This window comes from Typopeltis vanoorti, chromosome 6, assembly GCF_054136105.1.
Source record: "Typopeltis vanoorti isolate ZY-2024b chromosome 6, IOZ_Tvanoo_1.0, whole genome shotgun sequence".
Lineage (NCBI taxonomy): Eukaryota > Metazoa > Arthropoda > Arachnida > Uropygi > Thelyphonidae > Typopeltis > Typopeltis vanoorti.
Genome location: NC_143554.1, coordinates 35,018,155 through 35,043,737, shown reverse-complemented (window position 1 = coordinate 35,043,737; position 25,583 = coordinate 35,018,155). Strand labels below are relative to the sequence as shown.

Sequence of the window (25,583 nt, the reverse complement as noted above, 5' to 3'; positions counted from 1 at the left end):
AAACCATCAAAACTGTAGCTTTGAATGATTTTTTATGTACATGTTATAAGAACTATTCGCGAATTTCACGTGGTCGAGAAAAGAATGCCAACTGTTCCGAAACTGATTCCTGTGCTTAAAGAAAAAATTCATTTTCCTTGGAAAATGAGAAACTTTAAGGAAAATAATTCGTGAAATCGGATTTCGTTTTAAAAAGTCCCAGAGTAAAAGGAAACTTATCACGGAGCGAAGTGACATTGTTTTATCTAGAACGCAGTATTTGACAGCAATAAGACGTTTCAGGGAGGAGAAAAGACCGATTCTGTATCTAGAGGAAACTTGGATCGATAGTAATTTAACTTATGGAAAATGTTGACCGTCTAAAGAAGAATGTGCAAAGCTACAAACCGGAAATGCCTTGCGGCGCATAATAATTTTGTGTGCTGGTGGAGAAATAAGTTTTTTACCGAATTCAAACTTACTATACAAAGCCAATTCAACTACTGGAGATTACCATGAGCAAATAAATTCTACTATCTTCGAAAAGTGGGCAGAAGAAAAACTGATTCCAAACCTTCCTAAAAATGCTGTTGTTATAATTGATAACGCTTCATATCACTCTATTCGATTAAACAAAGTTCCAAATTGGTCTAATAAGAAGCAAGTTCTTATGGATTGGCTCTCTGCAAATAACATTTCTCATTCCCCAAATATGCGAAAAATTTAATTGCTTAATTTGGTCAAAAGAAACTAGCCCACAACTAAACTATTTAAATTCAACACGATGCTCAAAGAGCATGGATTTCTAGCTTTGAGGCTACCACCACATCATTGCGATATTAATGCTATTGAGTATGTTTGGGCAGAAGCGAAAAGTTTCGTTCGCAATCACAACGTAACTGAGGATATTGACATGTCGAAATTTTTTAAGCTTTTAGAACAGGCGATTGAAAGTATTACAGTTCAAAACTGGGGGGAAATATCGCTCTTATGTCACCTCATTGGAAAATATGTATTGGGATAGAGACGGAATTATCGAAGAATTATGCGAACCTTTGGTGATCAGTTTAAGTGAAAGTGATGGCGATTCGGATACCTATTCAGATGACTATGAAGATTAAAAGGATTTGATAATGGTATTTTTTTTCCAACCTTTTTTTTTTTGCATGGGTTTGTTAAAAGAGTCACAACAAGTCATAAATAATTAATTGGTTTAGGACATTAAAGTGTCCCAGTTCTCTCAACTGTAACTTTAGAATATCTAAGTTCATTTGAAAAAATTTCTGTTTTTCTGTATAATTATTTTTATTTTATAGAAAACTTTCTTAAAAATAAACTTAGTTAAATTTTTGTTTTAGGCTATATCTTTTTTAATTTTGTTAATACTCTACGTACATTTTTCCAACTGTTATAAAAGCAAAATAGTTACACTTTAAAAACAGCAATGTTCGTAAAATAAAAGCTAAATTTTCCGACCTGTAATAATAAACAAACTCATCCCAGAAGACAGATTCATTACCCTATTATCGGATTGGATTCTCCTTTTTCTGTCATACAGAAGTGTCGAGGGATCTCTAATCGGTGGGCGAAAAATAGCTTACACTTGGATAAAGGATTAAACTAAATTTATTATATTAAATCATTAGTTACCAGAGCACACAGATTCTGCTCCTCTGAAGAATCTCTAAACAAAGAATTAGAAATAATCAAAAATACAGCCATACTAAATGGATACAATCTTAAAACAACTCAAAAAATCATCAGTTACTTCCCCACACATCAAACCTAGACAAGAAGAAGCCCATAGGATTCCCATACCTTATGTCAAAGGCATCTCCGAACGTCTTTCAAAAGTTATGAAGAAATACAATCTTGCCACTGCCTACAAATCCCTCAACCAGATCTATAACTTGTTACCTTCTAAAGACAAACTCTCACCTCTGATGTTACCTGGCGTGTATGAGGTCCCATGCTCCTGCAAGTTGTCTTACTATGAACAGACAAGTAGATCTGTTCAGAAACGCATTTCCGAACATCAGGACCACATTCATCTTTTCAAACCTCAGAAATCTGGTCTCGCTCAACACGAAGTTGAAAACCCAAACCATAGGATCCATTGGGAAAAGACAAAACTTTTACATAGATCTTTATATAAACATGAACGTTTATATAAAGAAAGTGCTGAAGCCCTACTACACAGACCAAATTTAAACCGTAATGACGTTCTTGCTATTCCTAAAGTATAGGAAATTGTCATACAAAATTGTATAAAATAATCTCTTTATGTATGTTATCTATTTCCCCCCCCCCCCAGTTATATTTTAATTTAATTCTATAACACGCTACTGCATGCATATTGGAATTCCATTGTAATCATGCACCCTAACTGTATGTTATTCCTAGTATTGTTTGAATTACTGTACTGAGGATGTCCCAAGATACTTGGGATGAAATATTTACGTATTAAAACCTATCACTGTGGTTAGTACGTGTGTTTTTTAGTGAATGCTATTTGAGTATATTTTTCTGCAGTCCTTTTGAAGAAAGATCAGAGGAGGCATATTAAGGGTGGTTTGATTGTCTACACAAGAGTTGGAGGAGAGACTACCCTCCAACTCTTGCCAAGAGGTTTGCTTCATGAAGATCATCCCAACCGATAACACTATAGTATTACAGGATACATAACTGATATTAGCTGGGAAAGGATGATTTATAAAAAAAAGAAACATGAGCTCATCATCATCATCAGAATTACAGAGAGCTAATGTCAGTGGTGTATTTAGAGAGAAAGCTAGTTAAGAAAAGGTCCAGGATGTTGGGAGAATGATGGGGATTATCTGGAATTCTGGTAGATAAGCTAGCAGTTTGCATTAGATTGTTACTGACAGCAGACAATTCAGATTCTCTTCCAGCTCGATCTGTGAAAATCTCTAAGGCAGATTATTTCACTGAGTGATTCATTTGTACATCATCGACTTTTAGAGAAAGATAATCAAAAATGTCACTACAGTCATCAGAATTAGGAAAGTAAAGGCACCAAAATGGCAAGGAAATCTTGAGCCAAAGTTGATCATATAAAGGAGGTGATGTCTGATAACCTCTGGCATGGGATATCAGACTTGACAAAAGTCCATGTTCTCTTCTTTTTTTTTTTTTGAGTTTGGAAAAAAAAAAAAAACCAGACAGGCACAGTGATGATGTTATGCAACTCCTGGATGTCGATAAAGTCTATGTGGAATTTTCTTTTTATATGATGTTTGTTGTTTTGTTGATTTTTATTGTTTTTATTCTTATTTATTTATTCATTTATTTTTTTGCAACTTTTTGTTGGCTTTTTGATATTTTAAAATTTTTTTGGAAGTTTTGGTGGGATTTTTTTTAACCATAGCAACACTGAACTTTTTATGCCATCTTTCATGTTAGTGAAATAATAGGAAAATTTAGAGTAGGGACATGCACTACAGGTGAAGGACTTGTGGATATGTCTGCTACACAGGCAGTGTCTAGACCCCAAACCACAGAAACCTTAATAGTTCTTATCGAAGCTGCTGTACTTGGACTCCCTCCACACACACACACACACACACAACCTGGCAGATTAAGCAGCAGCAGTAGTAGGATTATCTATCAGCTGGTCATGAAGCCATCTGCAGTATTACTCCCATGTACAATATTTAGCAGGGGGGGGGGGGGGCTACAAAAGCTGTTTTACTGCTGTACCCTCAAAACTGGAAGGGTATGGAGAGTATGCGCAGTAAGGCTACCACCCACAATGCATGTAAGAAGAAAGGAGGGAGAGAATATATATATATAAGGGAATCACCTCTTGTATATAAGCACACAAGAGGGGATTCCTTAATTTTCCAACCTTTTCATTTTAATTCTGCCAATGAATGTAATTATTACTACTTCTTCACAGCAGATTGGGCTATTATCTTTCATCCACAGAATATACTTCTTCTTTTGCTATGCCTTATCCCGTGTTAGACGGGGGTAAGTAATGCATGTAAGAAGAAAGGAATAAAACAATGCATGTAAGAAGAAAGGAAGAGAATAAAGGAGGGAGAGGATATATATAAGGGAATCACTTCTTGTATATAAGCACACAAGAGGGGGATTCCCTAATTTTCCAGCCTTTTTATTTTAATTCTGCCAATGAATGTAATTATTACTACTTCTTCACAGCAGATTGGGCTATTAGCTTTCATCCACAGAATATACTTCTTCTTTCGCTATGCCTTATCCCGTGTTAGACGGGGTCGGCGTTCCCATCTTTAATCGTCTTCTTCCAGATTCTCCGGTCCAGGGCATCTTCCCGACTCCATCCTTTCTCCCTAAGATCCTCTGCCACCTTATCCCTCCATCTGAGTTTGGGCCTGCCTCTTTTCCTCCTTCCCTCCACACACTCCATTCGTTTACCAACATACTCCTCACTCCTTCTTTCTACATGCCTGAATCACCTCAGCCTACTTTCTTGTACCTTCTTACCGATCGGTCCCACCTTGATCGTCCCTCTGATGTAGTCAATCCTTATCCTGTCCTTCTTTGTCACACCACTCATCCATCTCAACATCCGCATCTCCACCACCTCCATCTTCCTCTCCTGCTTTGTTATAGGCCACGTCTCCATGCCATGGAGCATCGCCGGCCTTACCACCATCTTATACAGCTTTCCTTTCATCTTACAACTCACTCTCTTGTCGCACAAGACCCCGCTCATCTTCCTCCAGTTCATCCAGGTCACCATTCCTCTCGACGACCGACCCAAGGTACTTGAATTTCTTCCCTGAAGTTAACCTTTCACCCTGGAGTCGTATGATCATATCCTCGTCACTCCACAGAATATACTTCTAATAGGCTTAAAAATAAACAAACAATTTTAAATTATATCAAAGTATTTTGAATATTTACTGAGCTCCTTTTCCTTAGAAATGCATCTGCTTCATCAACAAATAGCAAAAGCCTGCATAAAGGAGAGAGAGAGAGAGAAAAAAAAAAATTACATTTCAATGTAGTTATTCTATAATTCTTCATTCTAACTATTTGTAAAATTAATAAAAAGAAAACATCAGAGACAGTACTTGAGTATTATTAGAATTTATTCATAAATTACATAATGCTAATTTAAAGATTTCTGAACTCCTGTCACAAAAGCCAAACATTTTCCATCCCAACTAAGGCATTATGTAATTTGTAGAGACCACAATCAACTGCTCATTATAAACACAAACACAAATTCTTATTTAAGTATTTTCCAAGAGTAATTCAAAAATTTCAGTACTTCTGTTTTTATACTGTATATGAATTTTCATTGTGCTTCATAAAAAAAATACATATTATAACAAATTAAAATTCTTCTTCCAGCATGTAAAATGATATATTGATCATTATATTTTATGCTTAAATGACTTTTCTAACATTTATAACACATATCCCAAAATCATCCAATTCAAGAAGCTATGGCTTACCTTTCAAATCAACTTTAGCATTTTACAGCTTAAGCTTATTTGGATGCATTTCAAATTTGCTTATTTTAATTATAAATTTGAAATATTAAGTGTAGTCCCAGCATCTAATTGCTTTCAATTTGAATCTAATTTGATATTCAATGACTTATCAGGAGTTTCATTCGATGTCCTATTAACTAAATACCAGAAAATGGTGCAGCACATACATCAACACAACTGTATTTAATAAATACGAGGGGTTTCATTTGAGAATGTATGCACTATTCTACAAGCATATAAATTTACACTTTCTTCACAAAATAAATGTTTCTAACGATAACTTTATTTATTATTGCACTGGCAGTGCTGTATTTAAAAAAAAAATATACACACACACACACACACACACTGATGTCCAAAACCTAAGGATGAACTCTATTTCTGAAGATTATAACCACAAATTAAGACCAATCAGCTTGTGGCAATTTATATAACTGATTATTTCGGTAAAAAACGGGTACACATTCAAATTTTCAAATCATGTGCAAAGAGGTCATGTGGTAGCACTCAACAAGACAAAAGGCAAAATGCTAAACTAAATGAATTGTATTTGAAGAAAGCTCTTTTCATGAAGGAATAAAGTTTCAATCTTGGATGTCTTGTAGTGTCTCAAAGACATCATGTAGATGATTTCACGTGGGAAAGAATTATTGGAAAGCTTGAAGAAGGCTATAGAATTACTGATATTGCCAGAGGGCTTGGCAATCTCACATAGCATTGAATCCAGGCTCTGGGCAGCATTTCCAACCAATGGAATGTGTTCCAGATGTTTGCTAAGAAGTTGCTCTAGCTCTTCCACTGAGCATGAAGACAGACTTTTGGTTATAACAGCAAAATGTAACGACACACCATGGCAAATCAGCTTGCAAGTTGGCTCCATTCAAGCACAGGTAAGCAGATATCGCAACAAATTGTGGCAAGACGTCTGCGAAAAGTAGGCCTATATGCCCAATGGCCTGTAATCTGTGTCCCTTTATCCACAACACATCGTAGAGCATGTTTTCAGGTGTTGTATCCATAAAAATTGGACAAGACACCAATGGGTTATGCTGTTTAGAGATGAGAGTCATTTTAGTCTTTCCTCTAATTCTAGAAAACACTCGATCTAGTGTGAAAGTGGAATTGCTTACCATCATAAGAATGTTCTTGAAAGGGATAGAGAGGGCGGTGCTGGGGTCATGGTGTGGGGAGGCATTATGCTTAATGGACACACTGAGTAACAAGTGCTAGAAAAAAGGGAATATGACTGATGAACAATATTGCAACAAAGTTCTTCAGCAGCATGTTTAATTGTTCTGTGGTGCTATAGGCGAAGAATTCATTTTTATGGAATACAGTGCACATCACATCGTACATGAGCAGTGGAGATACTTCTGGAGACTGAGGATATTAATTGAATCGAGTGGCCAGCATGCTCCCCCAGATCTCAACCCCACAGAACACATTTGGAATGCAATAGAGAGATGCACTGCCTCTTGAAAGTCCCCCTCTGGAACACACATAAGGCCTTCCTTGCTCTGAAGAGGGGATGGTCCAGTTTTCCCCAAGAACTCCTGAATCACTTGGTGCTAAGAATGGTACGATATTGTGAGAGCTGCATCAGAGTTCAGGGTGGAAATATTTCAGACTGAAATGTCTCTCTGCATAGTTTTCTGTAAGCACTGTACATTAATTCCTTAACTACGTCATTATGAAATTTGTAGCTTTTAGCAGAAATATGTTGCAATTTAAACTGTATGAAATTTATAACACAATTTTTGCATAATATAATTTATTAGTATGCTGGCAATAAATTTATGCCTACATTTGGCAATAGTTATGAAAATTTTTTCATCATCATCATCAAATTCCTGCCAGTGCCCTTAATGGGTGTACAGGATATGATAGTACTACATGAAAAAAAATTACATCATTACTAACTTTCCATCTACAATTTTCCTCCAAATCAGTCTGTTACTTGTCAAGACTCCAACATTATCAGATATTATATTTCTATTGTCTAAGGCACTTTGTAGAGTATCAATCCACTTATATCTTGGTCTTCCTCTGGGTCGTTTTGCTGCCAACCTGGCAGAGAACACTTGTTTTGCTAATCTTTCTTCACCCATTCTGTTTAAGTGACCATACCACCTGAGATTAGCTCTGCTAATGCATTCCTGGATGCTGACAATGTCAAGTTCTTTCCTACTATCCTTGTTTTTAATATGATATTGCCATTCATGCCATCTGTTCACGCCTCTATCTCAGGACTCTCATATCTGCAGTCTCATATTTTTCTCAGGACTCTCATATCTGCAGTCTCTAGTCTTTGGTCAAGTGTTTTACTTCTGACCTAGCTCTCAGATCCATAAGTTAAAACTGGTTTGAACACAGTCTTGTATACAACTAATTTAGTGTTCCGACTAATTTCTCTCTTATTCCATATGAATTTATTCAATTGACTTCCTACAATGCCAGCTTTATTGATTCTGTTGTTCATTTCCATATTTAATTTACCATTTTCAGTAAAAATCGTCCCTAAGTAGGCGAAATGTTTTACTTGTTTCACAGGATCTCCGTTCATAACACAGTTGACATTTTCAATGATTCTGTCTATTTTCATTGTCTTTTTATTGTTGACCTTCATACCATATCTATTACAACAGTTATTCAATTTAGTCAGAGAATCTTGCAGTCTTTTAGCGGATTTATTTAGAAGTATAACATCTTCCGCATAAAACAAAGAGCTGACATTAACATCTCCAATTTTGATATCATGTTTAATACCACTTTTCTTCATAATATGATCCATATAGATAATGAATAACAGAGGGAATAATGTACATCCTTATCTCACACCAGATTTAACAATATACTATCTTCCTGTACTTCCTTCAATTCTAACTGCTGACTTACAACTCAAATAAAGACTAAGTATTGCTTGATATAATGCCCCATTGACACCATATAACTGTAGCGTATTGAATATCTTCTCTCTTGGAACCTTGTCATATGCCTTTTCCAAATCGACAAAACATAAATACAGATCTTTGTTATAATCCCATGCTTTCTCGACTATTTGTCGTAAAGTGAAGATCTGATCCTGACAGCCTCTATTTGACCTGAATCCAGCTTGTTCTTTACCAAGCTTTTCTTCCACAATTCTTCGCAATCGTTCCTCAAGTGTACTTGCATATATCTTACCAGGAACACTCAGTGGGGAAATAACTCTTAATTCTCACATTCAGTTTTATTTCCCTTTTTATATATGGGTACTATGAGAGCTCTACTCCAATCATCGGGAATTCGTCCCTCTGTCCAGGCATTCTGAACTATGCAGTGCAGCCACTGTAAGACTTCTTACCATCATACTTCAGCATTTCTGATCAAATATCATCTACTCCTGCTGCCTTTCCACATTTTAAGCCTTTGATGGCTTTTTCTACTTCAAGTATGGATATGTATTCCTGACTGCATGCCTGGTCAGTGTTTTTTACCACTGTGCTGTCATCACTGCTTGTTTCATTTAGCAGTTTTTCAAAGTAATTACTCCATACTTCAAGGATATCTTTTTCTTCCGTATTCATGTCACCTTTATCTTCTCTAACTCCTTTTACAGCACTCTTTCCTCCATTCCTAAGCTTCTTTAACAACCTCCAGAATATTTTGCCACCTTCTTGATATTTATTTTCTATATTCTTGCCAAAGTCCTCCCATGACTGTTGTTTAGCTAGTTTTACAGCATTCTTGCATTTGTCTCTGTATTCTCTAAGAGCACAAGCTGACTTGTTTGCCAGGAACTTTTGATATGCTTTTTTCTTTTCCTTCACAGCCCCTCTTTAATTTCCTGTGCCCACCATTGGAGTTCTAATGTTTCTATCCTTGCAGACAACTTCACCACATGCCTCTCTAGCTGAATCAATCAGGGCTTTCTTCAAGGCTTGCCACTGAATCTTCAAGGTTTGATTCCTGTTCTCAAACTCTTTTATTTTTTCTTCAATAATCTTTGTGTATTTTAGTCTACAGTTCACATCTGAGAGCTGCTCAACTTTTATTTGCTTTAAAACTTTCTTACATGTTATTCTTTTCAATATGAAATTCAATTTTATCCTGCTCAAGACTAAATAGTGATCACTTCCAATTTCAAATCCTCTGTACACTCTGGTGTCCTGCACCAGGGAGAAAACATCACTATCAACAATAACATAGTCAATGAGACTTTTCTTATTCCTTGCCTCTTCTCTCCATGTGAATTTGTGCACATTTTTATGTTGGAACATGGTGTTAGTAATAACCAGTCCATGTCCTGAGCAGAAATCCAACAGATATTTGCCATTATTATTAGCTTTGCTCTTTTCTTCAAATTTTCCTAAAATATTTTTGTATGTCTCACAATCATTTCCTACTCTGCTATTTAGATTCCCAACAAGGACTAACTTTTCCTTTTCATTGTGTCAGCTGCTTTTTCTAAAGCATCAAAAAATTCCTCCACTTCTACCTTAATAGAACCTTCTGTGGGACCATAGGCACAAATAAGTCTCATTGTCCAATTCCCCCTGATATTTACCCATCACTCTACTTGAGACTGCCTGCAATTCAAGAAGATTAGCCTCGTTTTTTGTGTTGAATACTATGGCTACTCCTTCTTTTCCTTGATTGTCATTGCCTGAATATAACATTTTGTATTTATTGCTCAGACAGATCTCACTAGTTTTTGTCTTTTTTGTTTCAGTCACCCCTATTATGTCGATCTGGTACTTATCTAATTCCTCAGCTAGCTCCATTTCTTTGCCATTCAGGCTTCTTATGTTGATAGTACCGATCTTTAACTCTGGTGATGTTGAGTTGGGGTGTGTTTTCAGATTTGTTCCAGTAGCTGAGTTTTCGCTGTTCGCCCTGGTTCCCTGGCGAAAACAACGGGGGCCTTGTTTAACCGGGCAACACCCCAGCCGGGATGAAATTTTGTCATGTTGTACCATCATTTTTTATTTTAGTTTAACCAATAAGAATACAATTTGGTTGGCTTAATCCCAAATTGCCAATCCATCCTCGTTCGTTCAGTATCCAAGTATATACCCAACAGGGTGCAGCACGAGAAAGTGAGGATTGGACATTAGGTCAGAAGCCCTGGTTGGTTCTCCACATTCCTTTAAAGGCTATGTGGAGGCTATGAAAATTTTTTCATATACAGGTTAAACTGTAGTTCATCCTTAGATTTTGGACACCAGCATATATACAGGGTTGCCAAAATTAAACTTCCCTTATTCAGAAGTCTTACACAGCTTAGAAAAATATTTCAGTAAGAAAACATGCTGATAAGGGGAATATGGCACTGTACAATGTAAAAAAAAGCATTAAATTGGACAGAACAATGAATAACAAAGACTAAAGTGAAAGATTACCTTTAGGTGTTGCACTTATGATAACACAGCAATAAAACATCTAATATCAATTTAATTTAGCACAGTATTTATGGTATTATAGTTACTGGAGTGCAAGTGTTTTCACAAACCTGTTGCACAACTCAAGGATTGAATTCACCCTTCCTGGTTCAATGTGGCTCCTTTTCGTCGATCAGAAATTGCATCCAACACACAGCATTCTCAACAGCAGAACATAACATGTCTGAAGGAATGTTCATCACAGACCATGATATAGTACGTCCACAGATTTGAGACCCTTCGACACTTCTGCACATGTCAGCATGAGGAGAATCCATTCCGATAATAGAGTAATCAATCCGTATTGTGGGATGAGTTGTTTATTATTACACATCGGAAAATTAACTTCTCTTTTATGATCATTGTAGTTAACTATGTTGCTCGTATAACATATGGAAAATTTTACCTATAAAGCACGTCATTTCACGTGTTTGCGACCAATTCGTATAGCCTTCATTTCTTTCTCCCCTTCAGCATAAATCGACTAGTCTTGGCAAGTCTCCAAGCAGAGATCTACAAACTGTGGGCGAACTATATGTTGTCATTTAAAGCTGTCAAGCTTGAGACACTAGCCTTCAGGTAACCCTAGAGACAAATATCGCATGGAGTAATATCAGGGGAGCAAGGTGGCCATGCAACTGTAAAGAAGTGACTAATCACTCTTTCTTCTGTAAAGTGATGCCATATAAGCTGCTGTACCAGCTGAGGGGGAGGTAGTCCATCTTGCATAAAAATGGTCTCATCCAGACATTGCTGTTGCTAAAGTTGCTGAATGACAGAACTGTTCAGCATATCACGATTTTTCTGTGCTGTCATGGAATAAGTTATTGGTCCTGTCAGAGTGATATCCTCAAAAAAGAATGGTCCTGTTATAAAATCAGCTGTGAAGACATACCAAACAGTAATTTTCAGTGAATATAATGGAAGTTCCTGGAGAGCATGGGATGATTCAGAATCCCAAATTCAATAATTTTGAGTGTTCACAGTTCTGCATAGATAAGAAGGCACCTCATCTCCCCACAGAATTTTCCAAGGCCAAGCATATTCAACATCCAGTCTAACCAAAAGTCAGAGCACAACGTCAGTTGCTTATCATAATCATCATGTAGCAGCTGCTGTATGTAGCTGATCTTATATGGATAAAAAGTAACAAATTTGCACAAGATTTTTCCATATGGTGGAATATTGCATATCCAATTGTCATGCTGCTACTTCTTCTTCTGCAGCTTGTCCCACTTAAGTGGGGGTCAATGTTTTTGGTGAGTTTCCTCAAGATCCTCCTGTCTTGGGCTGTAACCACATCCAAGTTCTTCCTCCTCAAGTCCTCTTCCACCAGCTCCCTCCATCTCTTCTTTGGCTGCCCATGCTTCCTCCTCCCCCCTGCACATCCATCTGCATGACCTTTCTTCCCACATATTCGTCCTCCCTCTTCATCACATGACCAAACCATCTCAACCTTGTCTCCCGTATCTTCGCTCCTAAGTTCATAACTTTCACCATTTCCCTCACATCGTCATTTCTCTGATGATCCTTTCTGGTTACACTGCACATCCACCTAAGCATTCTCATCTTCACTACCTCCATCCTGCTGATATTATTTTCCCTCAGGGTCACAGTTTCCATAGCATACATCATAGCTGGTCTCACTACTGTCCTATAGATTTTGCCTTTCAGATTGATCGGCACCCTCTTATCCCACAGCACTTCAGCCATCTCTCTCTCTCTCCAGTTCCTCCATCCCACTTCCTTCTCAGCTTCTCCATCCTCTTCCACTGTTGAACCTAAGTATCTAAAGTCCCTAACCTTCCTGATGACATTTCCTTCTAGCTCCAGATTTTGTCTCTTGGCTGCCGTCCACTTTGCAACACATATACTCTGTCATACTTCTGCTCAGTCTCATACCTCTCTTTCAGTACTTTCTTCCATCTTTCCAGTTGAGCTGCCACTTCTTCTCTTGACTCTGCACACAGCAAGATGTCATCTGCATACAACATTGTCCAAGGCACATCTTCTCTCACCTCCTCTGTCACCACCTCCATCACAATATTAAACAGGAACGGACTTAATACTGACCCTTGATGCAAAACTGTCACTTGAAAACTTTCTGTCTGTCCCAGGCAGGTAAGAACTCGTCTTCACATTCCTGTACATCTCCTGCACCAACCTGACATATTTCTCTGGTACCTTCTTCTCCCTCAGACACCTCCAGACTTCCTGCCTTGGCATTCTATCATAGGCTTTCTCTAGATCAATAATCACCAGATGTAGCTCCCATTGTTTCTCTCGAAACTTTTCCATCATCTACCATAACCCAAAGATATCATCTGTCACTGATTGACCAGGCATGAAGCCAAATTGCTCCTTTGCAATCTCCACCTCCTTCCTCAATCTTCCATTAAGAACCCTTTGTAGGATTTTCATTGTGTGGGACATCAACTTTATTCTTCTGCAATTCTTAGAGTCTTGTGCATCCCCTTTGCCCTTGTAGATGGGGACAAGAGTACATTCCCTCCATTCCTCGGGTATATTTTCCTGTTGGCAAACTTTCATGAACAGGTCCCACAGCAGGTCAATTCCCTCTTCCCCCAGTGCCTTCCATGCCTCCACTGGGATCCTGTCAGGGCCCATCAATTTTCTATTCTTCATCCTCTTCATGGCCTCCTTCACTTCCACTCCAACTGATGTTCTGCACCATCCCCTCAGAAGGATGCCCATCTTCTCTGTGAGTCCTTGCATTTTCCTCATTCAAAAGTCCTTCAAAGTATATTCTCCATCTGTTTCTTATATCCACATCCTTCCATAATACTCTTCCTCCAGAGTCTTTGATCTGCCTCATATGCAAGATGTCCTTTGATGCCTTATTTCTACATTTTGCTAGTCTGTAAATTTTTCTCTGTCCTTCCTTTGCTTCTAATTGATCATAAAGATCTTGATATGCCATGGCCTATGCCTGTGCCACAACTCTCTTGGCTTCTTGCTTTTTCTCTCTATACGCCTCTCTGTCCTCTTCCACTCTACTCATCCCACTTCTGCTTTGCCTTTTTCTTAGCCATCACTGCTTCTTGTACATTATTATTCCACCACTAACCCTCCTTCTGCTCTCTAATCTTTCCAGATGTTTCACCAAGCACCTCAATTGCACAGTTCAAAATTGCTTTTGAATTATGTCTCCACCAATCTTGCACACTTTCTAGTCCATCCGAAATCCTCTATAACACTCTCTCCCTAAAACGGTTCCTCACACTCTCTTCTTTTAAGCGAACCCACTTAATTGTCTTCATTCCATGGCTTCCAAAAGGTTCTTATCTTCAAACTTATTTTAGTCTGCACAGAGCAGCCGGATTTGCTGTGCCACTTGATCTGTTGGAATTACCTTACAATTTGTCACTTCCTTAAGATGTTTTCTTCTAGTCAAAATGTAGTTAATTTGTGAACTGTTGTTACCACTTCTAAATGTTATCAAATGTTCTTCCCTCTAGTAGAAAAACAAGTTCACAAGTGCCAGATCAAACACTACTGCAAAGTCCACAATCCTCTCTCCTTCCTGGCTCATCATTCCCACTCCATGGCCACCATGCACCCTTTCAGTCCCTATTCTGTCTTCCTAGGTATCTGTTCAAGTCTCCTCCAACAATCACCATCTCATTTTCTTCCAGTTCCCTCATTTCTTCATCTAGCATGTTCCAGAACTAATCTTTCTCCTCTGCTATACAGCCAACTTGCAGGGCATATACACATAAGACGACCACTTGCTCTTCTCCAAGCCCCAGTTTTAATGATCCTGTCGTTCCTCCTACCCACTTGAAGTATTTCGCTCTTCATTCTGCCACACACACACACACCACAATTCCGACACCATTTCTTCCCTCTTTATTCACTGCAAAGTAGAACAATTTATACCCATCTCCCAGTTCCTTTGCCTTTCCCCCCCCCTTCCACCTTGTCTCCTGCACACACAAAATGTACAACTTCCTCTTCCTCATCATGTCTGCCACCTCTCTTCCCCTTCCAGTCATGCTTCCAACATTCAATGTTTCCACTCGCAACATTCTCTCCATCTGCTGGGTCGCTTCTTTAACTGCATCCGCCCTTGATGCGGTAGCCCTCGTCCACTTCTCGCAGCTGTAGGGCGATGTTGCTGCGTGTCACCTAAGGGGTATGCCCTAGCTCTTGTATCACTTTCTTTTTGACTCATTAGATCATAGCTAGAGTGGTAGTGAAGTTTTATGACCGGATGCCATTCCTAACGTCAACCCTCACCATTTATCCAAGATTGGGACAGGCACCTATTGGGGTTAGCTTGCCCCCCCCCCCCCCCTCAGTGGCTGCATAAGATGAAATAACATAGCAAAACAGGAAAGATTCACTCCTAGCTCTCGAATACTTTAATAGCATTTAGGAGTGGGGGAAGCAAGAAGAGAAGAAAGAAGGAGAGGGACCACAATTTAAGAGTTTGATTTAGAATAACATAGTTAGCTTGTTAATATAACATATGTGTATTACATGAAGTAAGGCATGGTCCAGCACCAGGTACCTCAGGTTTGCCATGCCCGTACTCACTAAAGTGAGCTCAAACTGTCATGCTACTACCAGCAATATTTTGGTGTGACTTGTTGACAATTGCAGTGGTAACTTCAATTACTTGGAGTGGCACTGCTTTCTGTCTTCTGCCAGGTCAAACTTCCCAAATCATGTTTCTTTAACACGTTCGCTGCCAACTACGAGTATACTCGTAGTGGGTAATCCTGCTTCACAAGCCAGCTACGAGTATACTCGTAGGACGCTTACCGCCGGGAACGAGATTATTGTAGTGACCTTGAAGAAGTGAAAATGCTTGGCTTGTGGGGCTAGCTTCAAAACTGTGTATTCTCATAGACCGTATATGCTCTGTACAAGCCAACTACGAGTATACTCGTAGGTGGTTTACCTCCGGTAACGAGATTATCGTACTGACCTTGAAGAAGTAAAACAGCTCGGCGTAGGGGAACAGACCATGAAAAAGTAGCGTGGCAGCGAACGTGTTAAACTTCCGAAGGATCAATCCAACTGCATTAGCTGACAGATGATCATTCTAAACTCATGAAGAGCAGCTGATGCATTGCACTTGTTAAGGTAAAATAACTTTTATTTTATTTTAATTATTCTGTAATGTGCTGAATTTTCCCCTTCAGTGAGTGAAAGTATACACTCAATTAGCACTTAAGATTTCAAAGTGCCTTCATTATAGGAAGAATGATTTCTTTGTTTACAAGCAGAGTGAGTAGCAGTATATTTTTTCTGAAGAAGGAAAGAAACCTAGCAATTAACTACATGTTCAAAAGATAAGTAAGGAAATGAGTGAGATTATCATAACAGCATTACCAAATAATGGCACCATTCATTATTACAACAGACAGAGTCATTTTTAACATATGCACAATAGATACATTTCAATAGCAATCTTAAAATTTATTAAATTCCATCAAGCTGGGGAAGGAATCATCATGATCATTCTGATCTTCAATTTAAAGATGAATGACAAGTGGACACTACTGAATCGCAACATGACCATATGATATATCCATTAGTTTATGTATTCTAGATACATAGTATAATTTACTGCATAGCGTTGACCCTTGAATAATGCTGGTTTCAACTACATGGATCCACTTATACATGGATTTTTTTCAATAAATAAGCTGGAAATTTTTTTTGGAGATTTACAAAATTTTTTGAAATTGCACATGAATCTGCAATTTCAAAAACTTGCAGATGAATCACGTAGCCTAGAAATATCGAAAAAATTAAGAAAGAGTTAAGTATATCATGAATTTGTGAAATATATGTATATACTAGTCTATTTTATCAAAACTTATGCACACAAACACTTACAGACCATTCAGTCGAGAAATGTAAACAAACATAGATGCTGTTAGATCCTGAATGGACGATTTTTAGAATTTATTCATTCAGAATCTAACATAAGAATTTGGCTAACTCAGATAATACCTGGTTGACAGCACACAGTTCTGAATTTATGTTGTAAAGGAATTTGTATAATAACATGTAAATCGTACTTGAAAAATCTTGTAGTTGAAAGTTAAATTTATGTTGTAAAGGAATTTGTATAACAACATGTAAATTGTACTTGAAAAATCTTGTAGTTGAAAGTTAAACTGAAGGATTATAGGATTAGTGAAATTTTAATAAGGAAATTGTAGTATAATCTTGTCCCATTAAGTTGTCTTAAACTTAATAAGTCGCCAAAGAAGTTAAGAGTACGAGTGCAAAGGTCGAGTTACATACGCACGTACTGGCCGTAATGCTGCCAGCTACACCGTACGAGGAAGATAACGTAAGTGGGATTCCCGAGAATACAGCACCTAAACGGCAGCTAGGACTTGAGGATCACCTTAAGGGCATGAAAACGAAGGGTCGTATGGGAAAGAAGGGACGAAATATAAGTGGAATGCACGCGATAATGTGGGGCCTTTTTTCTGGTTGTTCTTGACTTCACTTCGAGGATTCCTGAATAGCGAACGGAGTAGGGACGAGCAAGAGAGACGTCCCACTCAAGTAGGAGCAGAGAATGCACTGTATCGAGGCAGTGAGAATTTCGAGTCCAGGAAGAATATAAAACGGACGGCGTAGTCGTAAGCCCATTGCGGAAGCTACCGACGGAAGGAGGACCCAAAAATACACGTGGCCGTTAACAGACATTTGGAAGAAAAAGATTGGGTAATGTAAAGACCTTTGTTGTATGTTTAAATGAGACAGAATTTAATGTTAGATCATATTAAGTGGACATTTCATAGTGGACTATAATAAGGATTTGAATTTTGAGATAGAGTAATTCTGCTAAACAAAGGAATGTCAGGAATGAAATGTTAGCTGCATGTGACTGAGATTATATATGAATTTGATATTTTGTAGATGATTTATATCAGAATAGTAACGGTTTGAGAAATGTATTTTATTGTAGCAAGAATTAAGAGTTTGATTTAGAATAACATAGTTAGCTTGTCTTTTAAATGTTGCATAGAGTATGAGTAATTGCCAAGTTGGTCTATGAGTGTTTTCTAAAATTAGTATTGAGTAATTAACTTAGTAAGAGATTTTGTAAAGCTTAATATCCCATTTCAATTATAGTTGTAAAGTGAATTTGTTCCAATAAACATGTTTCATTGTATATGCTGTTTCGTGCTTGATTCGAGAATTCAAATTACCACTTGCAAAAAAATTTAGAACCACAGCAGGAGGGAATTTAATGAGAGTGTTTGAGTAATAGATTTATTGGTCATGACTGCAATTAGAACCAGTATGTAATTAGTGCATATTAGAATGAATGCCAGTTAACCTAGGAATATTCCCCTGAATTTTGAATAAGCTCGTATTGTAGGACTCTGGCTGGCGTAGCAATAAAAAATAAATTTGCTAGTGTCCAAAAAGGAAGCATTCCTAGGTAGAGTTGAGTAGGGCATTATTAAGGAAGTAAGTTAGTATATTAAATAAACAATAGAGAAAGTAAACGAAGATATAACAATGCAGTATTAAATCATTGAGTCAAGTTAACTGTTATTAATTAATTAGTTAAATTTATTTAATTAGAATAAAATAATTTTATAATGATTCATTCATTCATTGGTGTATAGGCTAGGCTACTGCAAAGCAATCATATATCAATTGCACTAGGCTACTATAAAGCAATCATGATGCTGCTTCTTCGTTATCAATGCACGAAACATTATACCTGTGAATAAATATGAATAATTTATTTTTCACGTTATCTTTTCATTTTTGATGTCTAGTGTTAGTAATACATCTACAGCGTTTTGTATCATATAAGACAATATTGGTGTGGGCACTAACATATGACAAACTTATGGTATCAATAAATACAGTACAGTAAATGTATTTTCCTTTCCTTATGATTTTCTTTAATAATATTTTCTTTTCTTTGGCTTACTTTATTTTAAGAATATAGCATATATACATACATACATATAAAATATGTGTTAATCGGCTGTTTATGTTATCAGTAAGGCTTCCGGTCAACAGGAGGCTATTAGTAGTTAAGTTTTTTGGGGAGTCAAAAGTTATATGTGGATTTTCAAACAATGTGGGGAGTCACCGTCCTTAACCCCCGTGTTGTTAAAGGGTCAACTGTATATATAATTTTGTTTTGTCTAATTTTCCCATGGTTGAAATGAAACCAAAACAGAAGCAATCTCACAAATTTTAATAGGGATCATAAAGACCAAATTTGTAGTCAGTGTAGAATTATTAAAGAGAAGCCAAAGCTAATTTCTTCCACTTATTGTTGTCTCTCTCTCTCTCTCTCTGTGTGTGGTCATAATTTTCAAATTGTCTTTCTGAAGATGTCTCTGTGACAGAGACAAAATGTCGGAATGATTAAAAATCTGCTGTTCAATTATTTCTATACGTATTTATTAAATTAAATTTAATTATGAGTGTAAACCAGTAGCTAAGCCTAAATACTTGTTTAATGTAATACAGTTGCACATTATGGGAAATGCATTACAAAAAGAAGCAAATATGAATACTTCAACAGATTATTGATAGAGGAATCTCTAGCATAAGCCAACTTGAGAACCTCAGGGCATACATGTATTTATCCAAATGATTGGTCACATATATTGATAAAATGGTATCACACATTAAAAATTCCACACATTTCACAGAAAAAACAACAGATTTAATTCTGGAACCAAGTTAACTTTTAGAAAGACTAGATATCATAATCTTATTCATGAATGTGCTAAACTTGAAACCTGAAATGCGGATGGATGAAACTTGATAACATCAACAGGCAGCTGCAAGCAGGTGTGCAGATTGTGCACCATCATGAATGTACTTCATATGCAAATTGGGTTTGCTTATACTTGGATAAAGGATAAAACAAGAATATAATTGCTTGGCAAGTTTATTCTAATTTACAATTAGATTAAACTTGAAATGTTTGTACATCTATCTCTAAATCCAGAGATGGATTTTAATAATAAGGCGATAGACCTTTTTGCTACTTGCGTATGGGAAATATATGATACATACATACATGCATGCATCTTCAAGGCCCACCTTTCCTAACTGGGTTGTAGGGGCAGCAGCTACAAGAGGAACTTCCAATGGTCACGATCCTCTGCCACCAAGCTCAGGTGTTCTGGTAGGACTCCGAAACATGTCCACCCAAGGTATTGGATATAATCTATCCAGTGAGTCCTTGGCCGTCCACATACCTCCACAAAGAGGGCTTGCTGGGGGGACCATTCTTGTGGCATTCTGACCAGGTGCCCTTACCAACGTAACTGTGATCTCTCAACACGGAGAAGCAACAGTTGAGTATTGAGGGTTTCCCGAATTGCAAAACTTCTGACTCTGTCGATCCACGTCAACCCAGCAACCCCCGAAGGAACCCCATTTCAGCTGCTTGGATTCGTGTCCACATTCTTTCAGCCATCACACAACCCCCATGACCACAGGTGAGGATGGGGATAGACTGTATCGAAGACAGCCAGCTTAGCCTTCTGGTTTAACTCCTGCTTCAATACTACCGAGCAGCCAAGCTCCCACAATATTGCGCTTGCTGAGCCAATCCGAGCATCTAGCTCTATCTCCCACTTTCCATCACTCATGAACGTGGACCCAAGTTATTTAAACTTCTCCACCTACCTCAGTGGGACTCCTCTCACAGGTAGAGTGCACTGGGATGGTTGTCTTGAGACCACAAATGTTTCAGTTTTTGCCACACCGATCTTCATTCCAGCTTTTGCACAAACAGCTACAAACCTATCCAGGGTCCGCTGGAGGTCATCTATGGAAGAGCTAACGCAGAACTAGGTCATCTGCAAAAAGCAGACATCCAATGCCACATCTTCCAATTCTGACACACTCACCGCCTCGTCTGTGCCTATCAATCCAGTCTAGAAATATTATGAAAAGGAGGGGTGACAGAACACACCCTTGGCAGAGGCCAACAGAGACTGTGAAAGGTTCAGACTTTGTGCTGTTTACCCTGACACAAAACTCCAGGCATTCATACAGGGACTTGATGGCAGCTAATAGTTGGCCATCTACTCCACACTCCTGTACTACTTGCCAAAGCTTATCCACAGGAACCCGGTCATATGCCTTCTCCTAGTCCACAAAACATGTGTAGACACTCTTGGCATATTCCCAAGATTTCTCGAAGACTTGCCTTAAAGTGAAGATTTGGTCAGTTGTGCTTCTACCAGGACGAAAGCCACATTGTTCTTCCTGTAACTTTGACTCAACTATGCTCCTGCACCTTCTTTCCAAGCACCTAGCATATACCCTCCCAGGCAGGCTGAGCAGAGAGATGTCACAACAGTTGCTGCAATTTCTCCGGTTTCCCACCTTGAAGACTGGTATTATTATGCTTGTCTGCCATTGCTTTGGTGCTCGCCCAGATATCCAATTAGCCAGACATACTCGTGTCATCTAAAGAACGCCATCTCAATCCGAGGCCACCAGCATCTCGGGCTGAATTTCATCATCACCAGCAGCCCTGCCTGATCCCAGCGACTCCATTGCCAAATGAACCTCCTCTGCTGTGAGACCAGTCATCGCCCTGATCTACCCCCCCCCCCCCCTAGATGTCCACAAGTGCTGGACCACCTGGAAATATATGATTTCTGCATTAATTTAACTTTTGTATCTATGCACTTGAAAACTGTCAAAATCAACAGTAGGAGACAAAACTTCAGTCCTTAAACACACAGGATCAGACGTTTTGGAAAATGACCAAATCTGTATGAACAGACTGTAAACTCTCCCAATGATCCATAGTGAGCACGGTCTGGTTTACCATGACACAGACATGGTAAACCAAACCACTAGCCTAGAGAAGCAGTGTAGTCCAAGCGATAGACTAAAACAAATATCTCAGGACATTCCAAAAACCATACCGAACAAGTCGGTTTTTTTTTAACTTTATATGTATATATATATATATATATATATATATATATATATATATAGGAAAGTAATCCAGAAATTATGGAAAAATTTCCATCCATGTTACTCCTCTAAATAAATATTAATTTTTATGGCTATTTTTGTTTAGGAGTACCCTTTTTTTATAATGTCATTGGCTTTTTACTCAATTTTACTGATGTTTTAAAGACAGATACATGAAAAATAATCCTGGACATACAGGAAAAACAGAAATAGCAGTCCATGCTCTTGAACAAAAGCATATTCCACAAATCAACAAAGACATAATAATAGACATACAGGAAAATGAAACAATGCTTAGAACATCAGAAACGAAAGCCACAAAATCTGACAAAAACTCAATAAACATTCACCACCCCTATATAATCTCCGAAACATAGAAGTTAGGTCATGACTCTGACCAATAGAAAACAACACAGATAGACCCAAGTCAAAATCACCAAGCCGACATGACATAGCCTCCACTTTTTCCACAAGCTCCGAAGATGACACACTGCTGAAACAGCCCACAACCCCATTACTCCCATCTCTAATCTTGTTCCATCATATTCTATCCTTCTCCTTTCCCAAAAAATTTCTATCTTTCATCTTCTTCCCAAAGAATTCTCAGCCCACCATTTAAACCTGGGTTTTAAAATTCATATACCTCTTGCCTCACCTGCAATTCACCCACATCTCTCTATCACCACATTTCTACCCCTCCTTCCTTTCAGTCATACTTCAGCAGTAATACAAATACATATCGCCATACGCTGGATCCTGCTCAATAAGAAGACAACCAGGAACATCCTACAAAGGTTCATTTTCGAAATTATAGATTTTACAACCATGTTATAACTATTTTTATTATCCCGACGTTTCGATCTTCATCTGGAGCATACACAAATATACAAGACAAGCTGAGTTACATTACAATCCCCCCCCCCCACCATTGCTAACTTTTACATGGAACATTTTGAGCAACTTGCTTTAGGTTCTTCCCCTTTAAAAACCAAAGTCTGGCTTAGACACGTTGACGATGTTTTCATGATCTGGTCCCATGGTCGCTAAACACTAGACACATTCCTTAGCCACCTAAACAAACAACAAAAACGCATACAGTTCACAATTGAGATTGAAAAACAGGACATACTTCTGTTCTAGATACACTTGTCACACGTCTTCCTTCTGGCAATCTTTCCTTCATGGTTTGCCAAAACCGACACATACTGGCCAATATATACACATAAACTCCTATCACCACCCAACACAAAAACTAGGTGTCATCAATACACTAAAAAACAGGGCTCTGAAAATCTGGTCCAGTGAACAGGCAATGAAAAACGAATTTAAAGTAATCAGCAATACTTTCCAAAAAAAATGGGTACAGCCAAAACACTATTAACAAAATTCTCTACAAGACCTCAATAAAAAACAAAGACAAACCAGACTACAACAAAACTATAACCATTCCCTACATTAAAGGGACATCAGACATAATAAACAGAGTACTACAAAAATACAACCTCAAAGCCACCTTTAAACCCACTGCAAAATTAAAAAGCTTACTCAACTCATCCAAAGACCCACTTCCCCCGCTGGCCCACCCTGGAGTATACCCTATTCCAGTGATTCTCAACCACTGTTCCGCGGCACTTTGGTGTGCCGCCACTGCAAATACCCATACATAAGCGGAATCAGACAAGTGGTTCAATCAGTTCTACCTTCCTAGCAGGGACTGGCTAAAACCAATGCACATGGCTATTATAGTTCTGGCTACTGGCTAACAAAGCTACATATTAGTTTAGTCTACTAGTCACCCGTTTAATGTGTGCATATGGTTAGTCACAACTTATATATTCGTTTTCGTACATGCAATAATATAAAAATAATTTTTTGACAAAATTATTTTTATTTTCAATGAATCCCCTAAAATGGATAAATGGATTAAAAAAAAAAAAGAAAGCTTAACGACGATAATGATGATGCTAGCGATCATGCTAACGAGCCCAGTACAAGTAAAGATGTTTCATCCACCAAAAAATGTAATGTTCATCGTAAGTATAATGATGACTTCTTAAAATTTGGATTTACATCTACAATGGAAAATGATAAAACTGTTTCCGAATGTGTGGTATGTGGTTGTAAATTATCAAACAGTGCTATGGTTCCGAGCAAGCTCCAACGTCACCTGCTCACTAATCATCCTTTGCTAGCATCAAAAGACAAAGCCTACTTTCAAAATTCATTATCTGCAAGATCCAAACAATTAAAGATTTTTAAAAAGCAAATTAGTGTGTCTGAAAAAGCTCAGATGGCTTCTTATGAAGTGGCTGAATTGCTCTCAAATTAAAATTTCATAATTTGGCTGAAGAAATTATATTACCTGCTTGTCATAAAATTGTAAAAAGAATGATCGGTGAATCAGCAGAAATTGATGTTTGTAAAATACCACTTTCAAATGACACAATTCATCGCAGAATTATAGACTTGTCCCGAAATATTGAAGAAAATACTGCTAAAACTCTTGCAAATTCAAATTTTGCTTTACAAATCGACGAAATAAATGATATTATGGGAAAAGCAGCACACTTAATTGCATTCGTTCGATTCATTCACAAAAATGATATAATTAATCAATTTTTATGTTGTCATGAATTATCTGATTTCACAACAGGAAAACATATTTTCGATGAAATTAATTCTTATTTACAAGAAATTAAAATTTCGTGGAATTTGTTCATTGGCATTTGTACAGATGGTGCTCCAGCTATGACAGGATCTATAAAAGGATTTGTAGCACATGTAAGAGAACATAATGCAGATATATTAGTCACCCATTGTTTTTTGCATTGGGAAACACTGATTACAAAACAATTACCATCAGAATTGAAAGTAGTGCTGGAACAATGTGTTAAAATGATTAATTATATACAATCAAGACCATTAAAAAGTCACCTGTTTAGTCAATTATGCCAGGCTATGGAGTCAAAATACGAATCATTGTTACTACACACGGAAGTCAGGTGGTTATCCAGAGGGAAAGTTTTGTCTCGAGTGCTTGAATTAAAAAACGAGATAAAGATAATTTAAATTAAGGGGATATTAAATCCCACATTGTTTTAAAACCGAATAAGAAACTCAAAGATTGGAATTAGAGAGTTTCATGCCGAATATAGTAAACTATAAAAGTATCGGCGATTACTAGCGTGAGCTAATGCAAGTGATCCTAGTAGTACACAGTACAATACCAGGCAACTCACAGCAAAGGTGGTAAAGTTCTGATCACTATTCTTAGGTATTTTCCATAATGTAAAAACACATTTCCTAGGAAATGTATGCTGTTATTACATTATGGTGGGAGGTCACTACCCAGACCATCAGACAAAAAGAACATAAACGACACATCAAATATAATAATTATGGTGAAGCTGGCCTTTCTGATCATGCCCTGAACACCTTACATAGAATTGACTTGAAAAGCACTAGTTGTCTACATCACACCAAAAAATAGTATGGACGCAAATTTAAGGAAGCCTATGAGATCATTATCAACCATCCCAATCTGAACAATAATGAAGGTCTAAAAATCCCATACATATGGAAGGCATATATTCGACCCACGAAACCTTCCTCTCTAAGAACAACTATAATAGGACTGTAGGAAATCCAGGATCCTACATCAAAAATAACAATTGTAATACTAAAAATAGGATATCACTGA

The 25,583-nt window shown here is 37.7% G+C and overlaps 1 protein-coding gene across 1 annotated transcript in view; it reads right to left on the bottom strand.

The window, feature by feature from the left end:
* Window positions 1-25,583, bottom strand: part of bor (ATPase family AAA domain containing bor) — a 353,851-nt gene that overhangs the window by 110,509 nt on the left and 217,759 nt on the right. The window contains exon 10 of the mRNA XM_090394748.1: window positions 4,891-4,942. Coding sequence (XP_090250874.1) covers window positions 4,891-4,942 — 52 coding nt within the window. The remainder of the gene's footprint in view (window positions 1-4,890; window positions 4,943-25,583) is intronic.